The following is a 19501-nucleotide window of genomic DNA, read 5'->3' as shown; positions in this document are numbered from 1 at the left end:
GAGGTAGTTAACCTTATAATTTCATCCTTAGGTACAGGATCTCAAAAGAGTATTTTCCCTTTTAAAGGGAGAGAGCGATACATCCTCCCTGGTATGAGTAAAAATTTCAACAGGTTAGGCAGAAGCAAATGTTTTCTTTATATTATTGTTTGAAAATGTAAATACAGGTTGAAGGGTGTGTATAGATGCTGAGTGCCCAAAGAGGTCGACTGTGTTGTGTTCAGTCCCCTGTCTGCCCTTCTAAGCAGGGACTAAAAGCCCTAACACCCTATCTCTCAGATTCCCTTGTCTGAAAGGTTATGATTTAGACTCCACCAATAAGAGGCACTTATGCAAGATTTAGAAGGCAAGAAAGGAGAAACTATTACTGCTCCCTGGCAGCAGCTGGCAGACACAAGGGCGTACAGCAAACATCAAGTCAGCAGCAGCTTCCAAGCGAGCTCCTGGGAAACATTCGCTTTAATGCTGCCAGCAGCTCAGGTCACTCAAAGCAGTGTCCTGTGAGTCCAGCACTTTTCAATTTTCTCAAAGCCAGAAGCAGTTCTCTCTGACCTTCACTACCCCAGGCCTTTCAACAGCTTTATAAGCATTTAGTTAATTTACTTTATTAAATCTGTTCTTGCTAAAATACCCGGAGTGGTTTCTGTTTTCCTGATACAGACGGGTAGGATTTGGTCAGGTGGAGATTAGAGTGCGGAAGAGAAGCAGCATACAATGTACAAAGGTTAAAACAGAAAGTAAAGTTGAACAAGCAGGTCAGAATTATACTGAGGAGGATCCTCCTTGGGATCAGGCCTTTATTCTATTAATTCTTTCTAAGCAATCATTACATGCCCAGGCTCTTTTCTCGGTATTAGAAAGAAAAACAAAGACTCTTAAGTTGAGGAGGGCTGAGAGGGCAAGTGAGGAGACAGAAAATAAACAAAGATATAATCTATTAAGTGGTAATAAGTGCTATGGAGAAATTCCAAGCAGTGTCTTTCAAGCAGCGTAAGGGGATAAGAGGGAAGGTTATTATTTTGTTGTTTTGTATAAGGTGGTCAAGGGAAAGCTTCTCTGACAGAGGCGCTCTCAGCGGAGATCTAAGAGAATGGACAGAGGCGGGAAAGCTGGGGGGAGTCTGGGCTCAGCGTACTCGGGGAAGAGCAAGAAGGCTACTGCGGCTGGACTGAAGGATGGAAGAGCGGATCACAGGGGCCTTGGAGGCCGCTGTGAGGACTTATGCTTGTATTCTGAGCGAGTCGGGAAAAGTAAAAAAGTGTAAAAAAGTAAAAAAGTAACATGAGTAAAAAAGTGACATGATCTGATCTATCTGGCTGCTGTGTAGGGAACAGACAGTGGAGGGCGACGAGAGCGGAACCAGGAAAAGCAGTTAGGAGATCACTGAAATAATATAAGGGACATACGACAGGGACTTGGACCAAAGCATAGCAATTAAGTGGTGAAAAGCAGTTGCATTCTAGATATATTTTGAAAAGAAGATTTGCTCATGGAATAGATATGGGAGAGGAAGAAAAACAGAAGAGCAAAAACAACTCCCAGGTTTTTGGCCCGAGCAACTCTAAGGATAGAGTTCCGTTAACTGATAGAGTGAAGACTGACGGGAACAGATTTAGGAGAAGAAACCAGGAATTCAGTTATCACATGTTAAGTTCAAGATGCCTAGTACAAATCCAAAGGGATATGTTGAGTGAGAAGTAATGGAGAGCAACTAAAGGCTTCTGAGAAGGGAGTAGCTAGATGAGAACCGTACTTCAGAGATTACTCCGGTAAATGTGAGTTAAATTGGGCAGAGGAAGTAGAGTGGGGAGGAAGTTGAGGGGGAATAAACTAGCTGCATTGTTCAAGAGGATGACCTGGACTTCCCGGGTGGTAGAGAAAATGGATTGGGGCAGAGGTTCTCAACGGGGTCAACATCACCCTCTGGGAGTATTTTGGAAATCTGTGGAAATATTTTTATCACAATGGTTAGGAGGCACTACTGGCAATAAGCACATGGGGCCAAGGGTTTCACATCTCCTGCAATGCTCAGGATAGTCCCATGCAAAAAAAAAAAAGTGTCCTATAGTCCACTTCCTTTCAAATGATTCACCGGACCTCCATACTTGCGAAAAACCTAATGATAATTATCTAAGCCTAGACTCTAACTTCATTTTGCAAATAAAGTATTTTCTGCACAATTTTACCACACACTGAATTTTCCAGGAATGCAGCTACCATGTAAACTGAGGGAAGAGAATACTGTCTTTTATGCAAAACTTTTACAAGAAATTTTACCATTTTGAAAAATCATGCCACAAAAAGCAATACTGTTTCTAGTATTTAAGTCACCAACAAAATACCTGTCTCCATGTTTTAATCTGTAGATGTCACCTACAAATACATTACAGAAGAGATTTGAGATGCTTCTGGTAGACTTAGAACCAAATAAATTAACAGATACATGAAATGCAGGATTCTCACTAAAAAACGTTGCTTTAAAAATTATGGTCGTTCTATATATTGCTAATTTTTATAGCACAATGATGAGAAATTTGTCTTGCAGTACTGATTTGAAATTGGAATTGTTTATTTTGGGGTGGCCTGTCATTTTTAAATATTACTCTGGAACTGTCACCAGAGGTCCACCACACTTCTCTCAGCCACTCTTACTACCATTTCCGTTTCCAATCCATCCTCTATTCCCATTGTCACTTAAAGGATATGGTCTTCAAAGTTTTGTTACAAATTAAAGACAGAATGTAGATCTCAACAAGATATGTAATTTCAAGACAGGAGATATATTTTCTATGACAATTCATCACTACTCCTCCCAAGTTATAACATAGGAAATTGTTCTGATTGAACACTTACAAACCAGACCCCACTCATTTGCAAGTACATCCTACTTTCCCTTTTTTCCATTTTGATAGTCTATAGCTTGCTGGCATGTGAGCCCTACTTCAATTAGGATTATTTCTCTTTTTGTTATCATATATAAGTCTACGTTGTTATTACTTCTTGTACAGAATAACTTCTCATCTGTTTACTTCTCTTAAACATAATCTTATCCATTATAAGTAGGTGTAAGTAGCTGTTTCATTATGCCTTCTAATGTAGTACCGTCTGAGCATTTCGTACAGAAATATAAACTACTTTAAAATAAAGTATTTCCTTTTTCCTCTCTTTATATTATAGCTAGAGCAAAACACTGAATTTTTTTTTAAATTATGTATGTGAGCTTATATTTATAAATCCGTAAATTTAATCCAACAATAGTAAAGAATGTTAGAAAATACTGGTTTTAAGCAGAAGGCATTGAGTCTGACATTACTGAAAATCACTAGATTGGAAGAAACAAATATGAAATGTTAGAAGGGTTGAAAAAACAGACAGCTGAGCACAAGAATATGCTGAATGACAGAAGGTGCCAGAATTGTCATCAGCTGGAATGTTCATGCCCCTAAGGATGAAGGCAGAGGAACAGAGGTAAAAAAGGAAGAAGTTTCTCAGATATCCACAAATAACAGCAGCAGGCCTAGGGAGTAGATGGCACTAAAAGGATGCAACAGAGAAATGCTGAGAAGATATGATATTCTGAAAACAACAGGGGCTGGAGAAGCAGGTTCTCCATTAGGGAGGGCCATCAAGGCAGCTGAGGCACCAAAGCAGAGGTCAGCTGTGGATTACGGCATTGAGGGCAGGGGCATTCCAGGAGAAAGATGAAGACAAAAGGATGTTTCCTGCCAGGTACAAGCAGGCACAATAGAAAAGGCCGGTACAAGAAGAGGCAGGAGTCATGATGATAGGGACACAAAGAAATGAAAAGTAAAAGACAGATAGTAGGAGGTAATAGCGTGAACCTAGGATAGAAATTTTTAAGACCAGGAATAAAGAACGTAAAAAAGTCAAGCATGACTAGAGAAGAAAGGTTGGTTTATTTAGAACTGTCAGGTTTGAGCGAACCAAAACCGCAAGGAGAATAGTTCTTTATGGGGAACGTTGCCAGGGACAGGACAGGCTGGAAAAGGTCTGGAAGACAGGATTAGGGGTCCTGCATCACCAGGAGCTGAATTACTGGAGGCCTGCAGCAATTCAGCTTCTGGTGATGCAGACACAAACAGCAGCAGAAGAGGCCAACCACACCTGTGATAAAGAACTAGTATCCAAAATAAATGATCAACTCTTACAACTCAACAGTAAGAAGGCAAATAACCCAATTTTAAAATGGCAAAAGATTTGAATAGACATTTCTCCAAAGAAGATACACAAATGGCCAATAAGTAAAGGAATACATGGTCAAATACATTTGTCATTAAGGGAAATGCAAATCAAAACCACTACAAGATAACCATTTCACACCCACTAGCAGCTATAATCAAAAAAACAGACAATAACAAATGCTAGCAAGGTTGTGGAGAAATTGGAACCCTTGTACACTGTAGGTGGGAATGGAAAATAAAATAGTACAGCCACTTTGGAAAACAGGTTTGGAGTTCCTCAAATGATTTAAACACTGAGTTATCATGCCCTAGCAATTCCACCTGTAGGTATATCACCAAAGCACATGAAAACATATGTCCACATACAAACTGGAACATACAGTAATGTTCATAGAAGCATTATGCACAATATCCAAAAAGTGGAAGCAAACCAAATGTCCATCAACTGAAGACTGGATAAACAAAATGTGATATATCTATACATGGCATACTGCTGGTCATAAAAAGAAATGGAGGGGCCGGCTCCGTGGCTTAGCGGTTAAGTGCGCGCGCTCTGATGCTGGCGGCCCGGGTTCGGATCCCGGGCGCGCCCCGAGGCACCACTTCTCCGTCCAACGTGAGGCCGAGTCCCACGTACAGCAACTAGAAGGATGTGAACCTATGACATACAACTATCTACTGGGGTTTTGGGGGGAAAAACTGAATAAATAAAATCTTTAAAAAAAAAAAAAAAAAAAAGAAATGGAATACGGACATATACTACAATATGGACGTACCTTGAAAACATTATGCTAAATGAGAGAAGCCAGACACAAAAGGCCACGTATTGTACGATTCCATTTATACAGAAGGTCCAGATTAGGCAAATTTATAGAGACAGTAAGTAAATTAATGATTCCTTAGAGCTGGAGAGAGGAAGGAGAATGGAGATTGACTGTTAATGGGTACATGACTTCTTTTAGAAAGGACAAAAATGTTCTAAAATTAGATTGTGATAATGGTTGCACAGCCCTGTGGATATACTAAAAACTACTGAACCGCACACTTTAAATGGGTGCATCGTATGATATGTAAATTACATCTCAATAAGGCTATTAAAAAATGCTATCTTATTTGTACCCATAGGATTTTAATTTGTGGAGGTGACTGAGTGCCGACATGGAGAGACCAATGCCACTGAAAGACGAATATATTACCACTTAGATTTCCCAAGAGAAGGAGGCACACCATGCCACACAGGATGCCGGAGGAGCACCAGGTTTCTTCAGGATGTAGAGAGAGGAGTGAGAATTTAAGAATTTATAAATTCTTAAACCAGAGCCTTTTTTGAGTTTTCCTCAGGAAAGGCAAGGCAGGGCAGGGTAAACAATGTAAGACTGGCCAGTTTGAGTAATTCATGCAGGCTTTGGGCTACAAGGGCTGTCTCTTGTTGTCTGGTACCTGGCTCTGGGATGATTGAGAGCAGGGACTATATTGGCTTAGTGTGTGCGAGAGTTAGATAAGGAGGTAGCTGAAGACTACAGATTCAGGATTGGTTGGTTTGCATATGAAAGGCACGTTTGGGCAAGCTGTTATCTTGAGGAATTAGCTAGCCCAGGGAGAGACACTCTCTCCCCGAGGCCCCCAAATGCCAAGGCAACAAGAATACAGAAAATAAGAAAATATAGTTAATGTAATTGGCCCTGTGATAAATGGATGGCAAACAGACAAATACAGAATCTAAGAAAACAGAACAAATACATACAATAGAAATTCACAGGCTGATTCTACGAATTTATAAATTCTTAAAATTTATATTAAAATTTAAATAATGCAAAGTATCCAGAAGAGTGGAAACAATCTTGGAAATAAAAAAACCAAGACAGAGAACTTACACTGCATGATTTCAGACTTATTACAAAGCTATAGTAATCAAGACAATGTGGTAGTGGCATAAGGATAGACAAACACATCAATGGAACAGAATAAGAAGAGTCCAGAAATAGGCCTACCCATATATAGTTGACTGATTTTCCACAAAGGTCTAAAACTAATTCAATGGTGAGAGGAAAGTCTTTTTTCAACAAATGGTGCTAAAACACCTGAATATCCATAAAGGAGGGTGAGGGGGTGGGAAGGAACAAATCTCGACCCTTACCTCTCACCATTCATAAAAATTAATTCAAGATAAGTAATAGACAAATATAAAAATTAAAACTATATATGAAGCTTCCAGAAGAAAACACAGAATATCTTTGTGACTTTGAAGTGGGCAGAGATTTCTTAATATACAAAAAGCATTAACCATAAAAGAAAAAAATGATAAATTGGACTTTATTCAAATTAAAAACTTCAAAAGATACCATTACAGAAATGAGAAAGGAAGCCACAGACTAGGAGAAAATATTCACAATGCACATTAGGCAAAAGATTCATATCCATAATATATAAAGAACTCCTACAAATCAATAATATAAAGTCAAACAACCCAATTTGGATAACAGATTTGAACAGATGCTTCACAAATACGAATGGCCAATATGCACATGAAAAGGTGTTCCTCATCATCAGCAATATGCAAATTAAAACCACAATGATACAACTTCACACTCACTAGAATGGCTAAGATTAAAAAGACTTGCAAGACCACGTGATGGTGAGAATATGTAGCAGCTGGAACTTGCATAGATTCCTGAGGCAAGTATAAAATAGTACAACCACCCTGAAAACAGGTTGGGAGTTTCTTATAAAATTAAATATATACCTACCCTATGACCTAGCAGTTCCACTCCTAGTTACGTACCCAAATGAAATTGAAACATATAGTCACAAAAAAGCATTGTAGAAAAACGTTCATAGCAGTTTTATTCAGGATAGCCAAAAACTGAAAACAACCCAAATGTCTATCAATAGCTTAAAAACTGTAGTACGTTCATACTATTGATTAGTACTCAGCAATAAAAAAGAATGAACTACTGGGGCCGGCCCAGTGGCGCAAGCGGTTAGGTGCGCGCGCTCCACTGCAGTGGCCCGGGGTTCACCGATTCGGATCCTGGGCATGCACTGATGCACTGTTTGGCAAGCCATGCTGTGGCGGTGTCCCATATAAAGTGGAGGAAGATGGGCATGGACGTTAGCCCAGGGCCAGTCTTCCTCAGCACAAAAAGAGAGAGGAGGATTGGCAGATGTTAGCACAGGGCTGATCTCCTCACAAAAAAAAAAAAAAAAAAAAGAATGAACCACTAATACATTCTACAACATGGATGATGAATCTCATAAACATTATGTTGAGTTTTAAGAAGCCACTTGCAAAAAGCCATACATTATATGATTCCATTCATATGAAATTCTAGAACAGGCAAAACTAACCTACAGTGATAGCAACTAGAACAACTGTTGCCTGGCTGTGGGGGCCTGGTATTGACTAGCAATGGGCACAAGTGAACTTATCGGGGTGAGGAAAATAGTCATATCTTAAGTCAGGTGGTGGATAAGGGTTTTCTACATCCATCAAAATTTGCTGAACTCATTTAAGAAATTCATTCAAAATCATTACATTTTATTAAATGTAAATTATACCTTTAAAACAGTAAAATTCATTGATTGCATATAATAGCCATACAAAAGTTGCATAAAACAGAAATAACATTTGAATAAAAACAAATACCTTTGTCCACCTGCAAAGCTTCACCCCAGAGTGGCTCCCAATTAACTGATAACCTGAATGGAAAAAAGAGAACACAAAATTGAATTGATTCAAAGCCTTATATCAAAAGATGATTATAAAACTGTAGCAAAATCATTTTTCTCTGCTTAAATAATGGTAGGCAACAACCCAGTGGCAAAAAACATTAAAACGTTAATTCACTAGGATGATAAAATAATTTAAAACATGTATGCATCTAATAAGAGACTCAAAATACATAAAGAAACAATAGGCTAATCCAAAATCAGAGAGAGAGATTTTAACATCTCTCAGCATCTAACAGATCTCATGAACCAAAACTCAGTAGAGCTCTAAGATCTGAGCAACACAGCAAACTTGATCAAGGACACATAGAGAGCACTACACTCAACTACAGAACGCACATGCTTTTCTTTTTTTTTTTTTCCCTTTTTTTTTTGTGAGGAAATCAGCCCTGTGCTAACATCTGCCAATCCTCCTCTTTTTTTTGCTGAGGAAGACTGGCCCTGGGCTAACATCTGTGCCTATCTTCCTCCACTTTATATGGGACGCCACCACACCATGGTTTGCCAAGCAGTGTGTCGGTGCACACCCCGGATCTGAACCGGCGAACCCTGGGCCGCCACAGTGGAACGCGTGCACTTAACTGCTCGTGCCACCAGGCCGGCCCCCAGAACGCACATGCTTTTCAAGGACCCAACGAACATTTATAAAAATGAACCGAAGATATACAGATGGCCAACAGGCACACGAAAAGATGTTCAACATCACTAATTATTAGGGAAATGCAAATCAAAACTACAATGAGATATCACCTTACACCCATCAGAATGGCTATAACTAACAAGACAAGAAACAACAAATGTTGGAGAGGATGTGGAGAAAAGGGAACTCTCATACACTGCTGGTGGGAATGCAAACTGATGCAGCCACTATGGAAAACAGTATGGAGATTTCTCAAAAAATTAAAAGTAGAAATACCATATGATCCAGCTATCCCACTAATGGGTACTTATCCAAAGAACATGAAATCAACAACTCAAAGAGATTTATACATCCCTGTGTTCAGTGCAGCATTATTCACAACAGCCAAGACGTGGAAGCAACCCCACTGTCCATCAATGGATGAATGGATAAAGAAGATGTGGTATATATATACAATGGAATACTACTCAACCATAAAAAGACAAAATCGTGCCATCTGCAACAACATGGATGGACCTTGAGGGTATTATGCTAAGTGAAATAAGCCAGACAGGGAAAGACAAACACCGTATGATCTCACTCATATGTGTAAGATAAACAAACACATGGATAGGGAGAACAGATTACTGATTACCAGAGGGGCAGGCGGGGAGGGTAAAAGGGGTAAAGGGGTACATATGTACAGTGACAGATAAAAACTAACCTATTGATGGTGAGCAACATGCAGTCTATACAGAAACTGATATATAATAATGTACACCTGAAATTTATACAATGTTATAGTCAAATATGACCTTAATAAAATAACTTTTTTAAAAAGATGAACCAGGGGCCGGCCCCATGGCTTAGCGGTTGAGTGCGCATGCTCCACTGCTGGCGGCCCGGGTTCGGATCCCGGCTGCGCACCGATGCACCCCTTCTCCGGCCACGCTGAGGCCGCGTCCCACATACAGCAACTAGAAGGATGTGCAGCTATGACATACAACTATCTACTGGGGCTTTGGGGGAAAAAAATAAATAAATAAAATTATTAAAAAAAAAAAGATGAACCATATGCCAGGCCATAAAGCGAAAGCAAGCAACAATATATTTCAAATGAATGACTGGAGAACTCTCATCAGTAATCTTTGAAAAAGGATGAAGAGTCAGATGGGCAACAGAAGAATAAAATAAAGAAATATTACCCAAAAAAGTGGAAAAATCAAATCCTAGGAACTATAACCTAACATGAATCCTCAGCACCACTTCACAACCTATCATTTAAAATTTTTGAGCCATATAAGCCATGAAAAGCATAGAAAAGCCATGCCAAAGTAATCACATTTCCTTTTTTTTTTTTTTTATGAGGAAGATCAGCCCTGAGCTAACATCTGCCAAAACTCCTCTTTTTTTGCTGAGGAAGACGGGCCCTGGGCTAACATCCATGCCCATCTTCCTCTACTCTACACGGGACGCTGCCACAGCATGGCCCGCCAAGCGGAGCGTCAGTGCACGCCCGGGATCCGAACCGGCAAACCCCGGGCCACCACAGTGGGGCGCACGCACCTAACTGCTTGCGCCACCAGGCCAGCCCCTCACATTTCCTTTTTTTAACAAACTAGTAGAGCAAACAAGTAGAACATTCTGATTTCAGAAAGCATTTAATAAAGTTTCTCATGAGGCTTCAAGTAATAAGCCACAATTATCATGAGTCTCTTGCACAAAAAGGCTCTTGACTTGCAGACAAATGAGGCAAATGGAGAAATACATTCTGGAAGATGGCATAAGTGGATCGGTGGCTGGTGACACATCCACATTCACAGTGTGATGATTAATGGAACAATGTCAATTTGGATTACAAGTCTCTAGTGGCAAAATTACAGGGCTTTGTCTTTTATCCTCTTCTACATTTATGTCAACATCTTGCATATAAATAAACAAAGCACTGCTTATCTACGTGAAGACGGAACTGAGTCCAACTAATAGCTAATCTCAGATACAGAATAAGCATTTAAAAGATTCCCAGAGAAAATTCTAGCTCTTCTTTTGGACTCCTATATCATATGTTCTTCATACCGTCAGAGAAATCACACTCTATTATACTAGTTCTTTATATCTTTCTCCCCCCCCAAGATACAGAGGGTTCTACAAAATTTTGCATTTAGGTAGGTATGGAAGAAACTGCACAGTACAGGATAGAGAGACCCATAGCTGACCACAACACCAAGCTAAGCCAATAGTATGCAGCTGCTGAAAATCACACTGCAGAATCTGCTTCTAACCAAGATGGAGTAACAGAGGGTTTACTCTCCCAGCTGAAATACCAAAAATGGACAAAATATATGAAACAAGTTTTCAAGACATGAAACATCAGGCAACATACGACAGTGACCCCAGAGAGACGGGAAATAAACAAGAGGGGCCCTACCATTACCAAGCTTACTGCCTTGAAAGCTTCCAGGCTGTGCAGCAGGGAGAGGCAACCCAAGCAAAGCTCGGTGTTCTCCCCGAGTTGAGGACATGGAAGCGAGAATCTGGAGAGCCCACGTGGCTCGAGTTTGCAGGACTGAGTACCTGAGAGAAAAAAGCTACACAGAGATTGAACTCAAGAGTCTGCAGAGGATTCCTATAAGTATTTGCCTGAGTACTGCTTAGTGCATATGGGAAAGAAAAACTACCCAAGAAAGGGAAAGAATCATCTGCGGTATCCCTGATGCTCAGGGCCAGCTGGGAACTGTGCCTGTTCCTACCAGTCAGACAGGAAACCTCAAGATTCACAGGGCACTGGCAGAGCACACAGAAGTGTCTTGCCTCAATAGTGGGGAATAATTAGCTGTATACTGAGCCAGCTCTGGTCTCACCTAACAAGTCATAAAAGAAAGATTAAAAGGCTCAAACTGTTTCCAAGTAACTTGTCTTTACCCCAGAACAAAGCTTAAGAATGTTTATAGGAATACAAAAATGTCTAGCACCCAGTAAGGTAAAATTAGATCTGGCAGCCAATCAAAGATTACCAACCATGCAAACAGATAGGAAAATACTACTAATAATGTGGAAAATAATTCAGCAACCAAAACTGACCCAGAAATGACACAGATGTTAGCAGATAAGGACATTACAACAACTGTATTCCATAAGCTCAAAAAGTTAAGCAGAGACATGGAAGATATAAAAAGACCCAAACTGAACTTCTAGAGATGAAAACTACAATGTCCAAGCTGAAAAATACACTGGATAGAATTAATGGAGAATTAGACATTAGAGAAGAAAAAATTACTAAATTAAACTTGAAGACACAGCAGTACAAACTATCCAAAAATGAAAAGTGGGACAGAAAAAAGAATTTTAGAAAATGAAAAGAGTATCAGTGAGCTGTGGGTCAAATTCAAGTGGCCTATTATACACGTTAACTGGAATCCCCAAGAAAGAGGAGGGGGGTGGTGACAGAAAAATATTTGAAGAAATAATCACCAAAATTTGTAGGAATTTGATTAAATCTATAAATCCACAGAACCAAGAAGCTCAACAAACCCCAAGTAAAAGAAACATGAAGAAAACTACGTTGAGACACATTGTAATTAAATTGCTCAAAATCAGTAATTGAGAGAAAAATCTTAAAAGAAGCCAGGGGGTAAAAAACATTACATTCAAAGGAACAAACAAAAGATGACTGCCAAGCTCTCATCAAAAGCAGTGCAACGGAGTGGACAGTGGGGTAGCATCTTTAAAACAGCAAAAGAAAAAAGCTGTCAACCTACAATTTTACATCCATCAAAAAATATCCTTCAAAAATGAAGGCAAAATAAAGCCTTGTTCAGATATACAAAAGCTGAAATATTCATCACCAATAAACCCACACTACAAGAAATGCTAAAGGAAGTCCTTCAGGCAGAAAGAAAACACTGTTAGAACACAGATCTACACCAAGGAATGAAAAGCACCCAGAAGTGGTGACTACATGAGTCAATATTTAAGATTGTTTCTAACTGTTTAAATCTTTAATAGATAACTGACTACTTAAACCAAAATAATAACAACGTAAAAGTGAGATGTGTAATAACAATTGCATGGAGATGGAGAAGGGGAAATCAGAGGTACACTATTGAAGGTTCTTCTATTGTACACGAAGTGCTGGACCACCACTCAAAGATACACTATGATATGGGAAGGAGGCACAGCATAGAACCTCGAGCAACCGCAAAATAACACAACAGTGCCACAGCTAGTAAGCCAACAAAGAACATAAAACAGAATCATAATCTAAAAGGCAGAAAAACAGGAAAAAAGAAATCGAAGAACACATGAGACAAGTAGAAAACAAACAGCAAGATGACAGATTTAAACCCATCATAAAACCACTTTAAATAGTCTAAATACTCTAATTATAAAACAGATTTTATATATATAGCATATCTATTATTTATATACTATATATAATTTATATATATATTATACATAAAACCTGCATATCCTTATCTGTCTCCTCTAATAGGCTGAGTTCCTTGAAGGAAATACTGTATCTTATGTTTCTCTGCATTGCCAGAACGTCACATAAAAGGTTCTCAATAAATACAGAAAGAGAGAGGGAGGGAAGGAAGTCAGTCTATCGACTCCCAATTGACTACTTTCTTCTACAGGAAACCAATATTATTACTCATTCATTCGACTACAGCCTTCTTAATTTTCCATCTTCTGGCATGTTCTATCTGCATACCTGAGCCACACTGATGGTAAAGTAACATCCCAACAAACCAAGCAAAGAGGAAATTTGCTGGCCCAGGCAGCTGACACATAAGTGATCCACAGAAACAAGACAGTGACTCCTCAGACAGCTACAGCTTCCACAGTAACACAGCTGCTGAGCCAACTACAGAGCAACTTCATCATCTGTTTTCCTCTTAGCAATCCCTAATGTATGCTTCCTCTTTTAGGTATTAAATTAGAATGCAGAAGAGTGTAGTATCATAACAACGATTCTTGAGGACTTTCACCTTGTTTAGTAAGGGCTTCTCGGAGAGCAGGAGTTATCATAGCTCTTCTTTCACTGGCTTCATTCTTTGCTGTGTTCCTGAACAAACTAGTTTTCTCTTCCTGCTGCTCCTTTTCTCTCTGTATTAAAATAAAAAGAATGAAATCCAGAATTGGTAACGTACAATGAAAATAACAGCACAACAATCAGGAACACGTAGAATGGATAGAAAGGTTCATCACGAACCATGGCCCACAACTGTGTTCTCTCCAACATTTCCAGGCAGACAACGATCTAAAGATATAGCAGAGTCTTTTTTTTTCCCCAAAAACGTTAACTACATACTCAAACACACACACCCACAAAACATAAATCAACAATCCACTTATCTAGATGTCAAATATTTTTAGCAATCTGAGTACAGACAGCTGTCTAACTTCAGCAAGTTATTTCTCTGAATTTCAATTTCCCCACCTGAAAAAGAAGAAAAGTAATATCTATGGAGCAGGAATATGTTGAAGATTAAATGAAATAAAATCATCTGGCACAATGCCTGCCACATAATAGGAGTTCAATAAATTGTAGCTACTGCTGGTTATTACATCGGCAAACCCCAGAAAAAGTCAAAAGAATGCTCTCAGCTGCCCAGAAAGCCGCCTGCTCAGAGACCAAGTTACTCCACCACCTCCACCTCCACCTCCATGGCTCCTTTTGAAGATCCAATGGAGAAAATTTGTCTTCAGTGATAGAAAGAAATCTGAAACACAATATAAAACTGACTGTGTTTCCTTTTGACTTTGGCCACTAGAAAATTCAGCGACACACCTCTGATCACTGTATAAGGCCTTGCATTCTGCCTGTCTTGTATTCTCTGTAAGTGGTTTCATATTACAAGATGACCCTCATTCACTCTTTACACTGATTTCTTCCCCTTTTTTTAAATCTTATCATACGTATGTATATATTTTTTAAAGTTATCTCAATGTCTTTTTGGAAGATGGTAGAGTGCCAATTAATAATTTCGAGACAACACACAAAGTGTGTGTTACCCTTTAGAGGAGACACTCAGTAGATCTTACTAAGAGCTGCAGACATTCAAAATAACTCTCCTTGGCAGCAGCCCTACCACCAAGCCCCAGACTACCCTCAGTGCCTGCCCACTGCCAATGTCAGTGAGTGGACTCACAGTAATAGCCTTTCCACCTAACAATGAAAATACCTCACAGATGAGATGATGCCTGAGACCTGCATCAAACTAATACAGAAGGGAGGATGGCCCATGCTTGAAGTTGGGCATTAGGTGACAGGGATTCACTGTATCATTCTGTCTACTTTTGTGAATGTTCAAAATTCTCTATAAATAAAACAGATAAAAAATTTTTAACAAAATGTTATAAGGTTAAAACAATGAAATTCAGAGATAACTTCTCTACCTTCTCTGTTACTTCAGGGACTTGTTCTGAAATGAGAAGTCAGTGAAAAGACACTTTAGAGAGTCAAATGTACCAAGTGAGAAACATAAACCTACAGTTAGTCCTATCTGTCCCTAAAAGTCAGCATTACAAATTACTAAATATAATCAAAATGCCAAGTTAATAAACAATTTTGCTTCTGTTAATAGAGTTCTCAACTACACATTTCCAGATGGAACTGAAAAAAATTATAAACAAACATCGATCATTTGTTCTTATCTATCATAAAAGTAATAAATTCAATGCTGGGCATTTTATTAAAAAATTAAAAGCCTCCAGCTACTATTTTAAAATATTTAAAAATAAAAGAATCCTTTGGTTTTTTTGGTCTATTTCAGACCTAAAAGCAAAGATGTGAGCTTTAAAAGGAAGTCTTGTGATTGAGCAAAATGAACTAACCTTGACCTTGAAGCATTGAAATGTCTCTGAAGTAATTTTACAGCGAGTTACTGTAATTCCCTACTAATCGTGCAAGAATTGACAGGAGGCAGCAGTATCTGCTCTGGAAAGCCTCTGTCACCCCAAAACATCATCAGCTTATTTGCTTGCCCCAAAGGCCACATAAATCCAAAAGTGGAGCCAGCCCACGACACTGGCCTCTGGCCACTGTGCTCAGAGTTCTACAGACACTCTCTTGTGTTTTTAAAAAAACTCTGACCCCTATGAAATGAACACACTCTTAAAGGATGGCCATGGAACACTGTCCATGTCCCATAACTAGAGAAATTTTCTATTATAAAATGTGAGTGTCACTATTCCAGATTCAACCATTTAGACACAAAGTTTATATGGAAAGAGATCATCAGAGGCTATGATTAAAGGTCTTGAGTATTCAGGACAAACAACATTTATCACTCTTTGCCTCTACGGTAGTTTAGTCCTATCTTCCACATGCAGCAGCAACTTCATTGCCAAAAAGAAATACACTGGTTCCCAACACTCCCCAAGGAAATGCAAAGCACCATTCCAATTCTAATTCTAATCTCCTAAATGCAGACGTTTGCCCAGAACATAACAATACAACAACTACAGAGGATTTAGATATTTTTATTTATTTTTTAATAGCTGTCACATAGCCTTAGCAGAAATAAACGAAGATCCCAGAATTGGTCAACCTTGATTCCTCCCTCTCCTGTATACCCCATTTGACAATGGGTGACCAAGTTCTAAAGTTTTAATTCCTAAGAGATTGGTTCCCTCCATCCACAATGCCACTGCTTTTGCCCACAGCCTTGGCTTCTTCTAAGGAACAACCCCAATAGTCAAACTAAATGGTCTCCCTGTCTCCAATATCTACATCCCTTTCCAATACTGAAAACTCTTCTTCGGGTGTAACTAAAACTCCTGCTGCTGAAATTTAACCCCACTTCTGCAGGTTCCTATTTCTTTAATAAAGGAATCCCCTATGTACTACTCTTTTGTCATAGCTCAGTATTTAAATGACCAATTTTCAACAAGATACAAAGCTTTCTGTGTATACTAGGTTTTAAGGATGCTTTTTGAACTTTTTGAAAAGCAGTTTGAGCAGGTGTGTCAAGAGCTTTAAAATGGTTTTCCTCTGACCCAGTGATTCCATTTTGGATAACCTGACTTAAGGAAATAATTCCAGAACTCACTATTAAGTGCTCCTGGCTGCACAGACAATGGGTGAATCAGGCTGGTTTAAAGGCAGTATCTTGGGGTTGAAGGGATGTCACCTTTTGTTTCTGGGTGAATTACATCTCAAAGCCTTGAGCCAGCCCCAACGGCCTAGTGGTTCAAGTTTGGTGCACTCCACTTCGGCAGCCCAGGTTCAATTCCCAGGCGCAGAACCACACCAATCGTCTGTTAGTAGCCATGCTGTGGCGGCAGCTCACACAGAAGAACTGGAACTTATAACTATACACAACTACGCACTGGGGCTTTGGGGGGAAAAAAGGAAGAAAAAGGAGGAAGATTGGCAACAGATGTTAGTGTAGGGTGAATCCTCCCCTGCAAAAAAAACTCAAAGCCTTAAAAATAACTATGAAAGAACTTGCTTCATGTTATTCCACTGCAGTACTATGCAACTTTATAATCAGAACTAGATACACTGAGATCCTTCCGTAAATTGAAATGTTTCTTCAGTGAGCAATTACCAAGCATTCTCCATTTATTTCCAAAACTAATGATACTGATAGCACTGTTTGTCTGCTTAACCAGAACATGCTGCAGGGAGCACTTAGCAACATTTATTTACTGCAGAAAAATAAAAGTAGCAATCCACCTTATATTTACAAACTGCAATATGAGAGAAACAGAAAATAAACAACCTAAGAATTGCCAGGCTCTTCCTGACATCTTGTTCTCCACCCCAACTCTTCAGCTTCCCTTCTGGGAACAACTTCCCCCCTGGAGAGATAGCAAAGAGGGGTGAAACAAGGAGATGGAGTCCAGGCTTGACCCACCACTTACCAGCCAGCACTCTGACCTCGGACAAATTGTTTACTTCTCTAAGCCTGTCTACCCTGTAAAACGGTAAAGTGGAGATAATAGTATGGATATCAGGGTCACTGTGAGGACTGAATGAAATAATCCAATGTGTACTCTGATTTCCCCTAATACTCTGAACCAATACTGGAACTACTCTCTCTCCCCACATCCCCAGCCTACTCATCCTATTCAATCAAATCACACTGCTTCTCACGGTCTTTAGGATAAAGCTCACACCTCCATGACAGAGCATGAAAAGGCCTCCAGGATCCTGCCCCTGCCTTCCTTCTCTATTTCACCTCTCTGCACACCCCCACTCGCACTCGACTAGACATACCAAACTGTTTGAAGTTCCCCAAATGTGCCATGCTTCCTAGCACCCATCCCCTCTGCATCTGAATCTGTCTTCCTAACTTTCCAGTGTTTCAAACTTTAGCCCTCTTTTTCTTGGACATCACTCCCACACTTCAAATTCTCTTCAGCTCTAGAATTACTGTCTTAGACTTTACTACAGAAGGAGAAAGGCAGAACACCATTCTGGTATACTAGTCAAAACTATCCCATTTGAAGACAGCTTCTTATATAATAATAGTTAATAGTTCTCAAGTACATACTATGTGGCAGGCAATAAAATAAAGGCTTTAGATGGATGAACTTATTTAACCTTCATAACAACTTAATAAGGCAGTTGCTGCTGCTGTTATCTCCCACTTTATAGAAAAGTGAAGCACAGAGAGTGAAATAACTTGCCCACTGACGCACAAGCTGAGAGACAGTGTGATCCATGAAAGTTAGAGAGTATTATTCAAAAGAGGTCTTACAATAGGAGTGCTTTGGCCCAACTCTAGAAGTGATGCTCTTAAGTACTAGGGCCTCCTCTACAGTAACAACTCAGGCAATTCAGTGTGATATGTAACAATGATCAGGCAGAAAGCACCTCAGGAATACATGTGAATGGACCCAAAAAAATATGAAAAAGAAGAGCCAAGCAGTAATAACATCCACCATTGAGTTTAGTATACTACATCCAATATAAAACGAAAACACAAGACATATTTGGAAACTAGCTGCAACTTAACAATAACGTAAAACAAAAACCGGTGGCTTATTTTCATCTCATACTGAAGTTTGAAAAACTATATATTTTTACCCCAAATCTAATGATTTTATCAGAGATTTTTAATGAGAATTCTGAAATATCATAAACCAACTAAAGTTCATAAAGTCCAAAACCTTTCCATTTCAAAAAATAATTTACATGGATGGCCAAAATTTTTGTCAGTGCTTTTTCTCGAGTGCCCTCTTATGGACATAAGATGAAAACGCAAAGAAAAGAATGCACCCTCAAATTATCCCAAACTCTTATTGTACACTAGAAATGTGCTGAGATTAGATCTTAAGTGTTCTTAAAACACACAGAAAAAAACAGTAACTATGTGAGGTTATGGATGTGTTAACTTGATTGTGGTAATCATTTCACAATGTATACATATATCAAATAATCACATTATACACCTTAAAAAAATCACTTTATACAACCTAAATATATACAATTTTTATTTGTCAATTATACCTCAATAAAGTTGGAAAAAAAATTATTCCAAACTTTTCACCCACTACAAATAAAACTTTAAATATCTTCTCTTAACCTAGTGGAAAAATCCAGAAATCTATCTAAATCAGATCACTCATACACTGAAATCTATCCTGTTTTAAGACAGTTTCACCACATGAAGAGCCACAAAATTATACATTTGCTTTGACCCAGTATATCAATTTGAGGAAAATATAACCAAAGAAAACATTAATACATTTTTAAAAAGTAAAAAAGGTCTCAGATCAGTCCTAATTATAACAGCAGAAAACCTGAAATAGAATAAATGACCAACTCTAGGAAAATGTATAAGCAAATTTAAAATGTCTAAGCAAACTTACTTCTCATTTTGACATCTGCCAGGCTTTTAGACATTGTAACGAATTTTCCCATACATGTTCTCATCTGACTCATGACAACTCGGTGAGGAAGGCAGAGGCTGCAGGCCATGTTTCTCAGACAAGG

General features: G+C 38.9%; 1 protein-coding gene across 2 annotated transcripts in view; it reads right to left on the bottom strand.

Annotated features, from left to right (window-relative positions):
* Nucleotides 1-19501, bottom strand: part of LOC101393488 (S-adenosyl-L-methionine-dependent tRNA 4-demethylwyosine synthase TYW1) — a 221573-nt gene that overhangs the window by 170060 nt on the left and 32012 nt on the right. For both annotated transcript variants that reach the window (XM_004439505.3, XM_087417408.1), the window contains 2 exons: nt 13542-13659; nt 7849-7901 (listed from right to left, as the gene is read on the bottom strand). In XM_004439505.3, coding sequence (XP_004439562.2) covers nt 7849-7901; nt 13542-13659 — 171 coding nt within the window. The remainder of the gene's footprint in view (nt 1-7848; nt 7902-13541; nt 13660-19501) is intronic.

This window comes from Ceratotherium simum, chromosome 26, assembly GCF_057802395.1.
Source record: "Ceratotherium simum simum isolate JZ-2026a chromosome 26, ASM5780239v1, whole genome shotgun sequence".
In the NCBI taxonomy this organism is placed as follows: Eukaryota; Metazoa; Chordata; class Mammalia; order Perissodactyla; family Rhinocerotidae; genus Ceratotherium; species Ceratotherium simum.
Note: the sequence above shows the minus strand (reverse complement) of the source record. Positions and strands in the feature narration are given on the sequence as shown.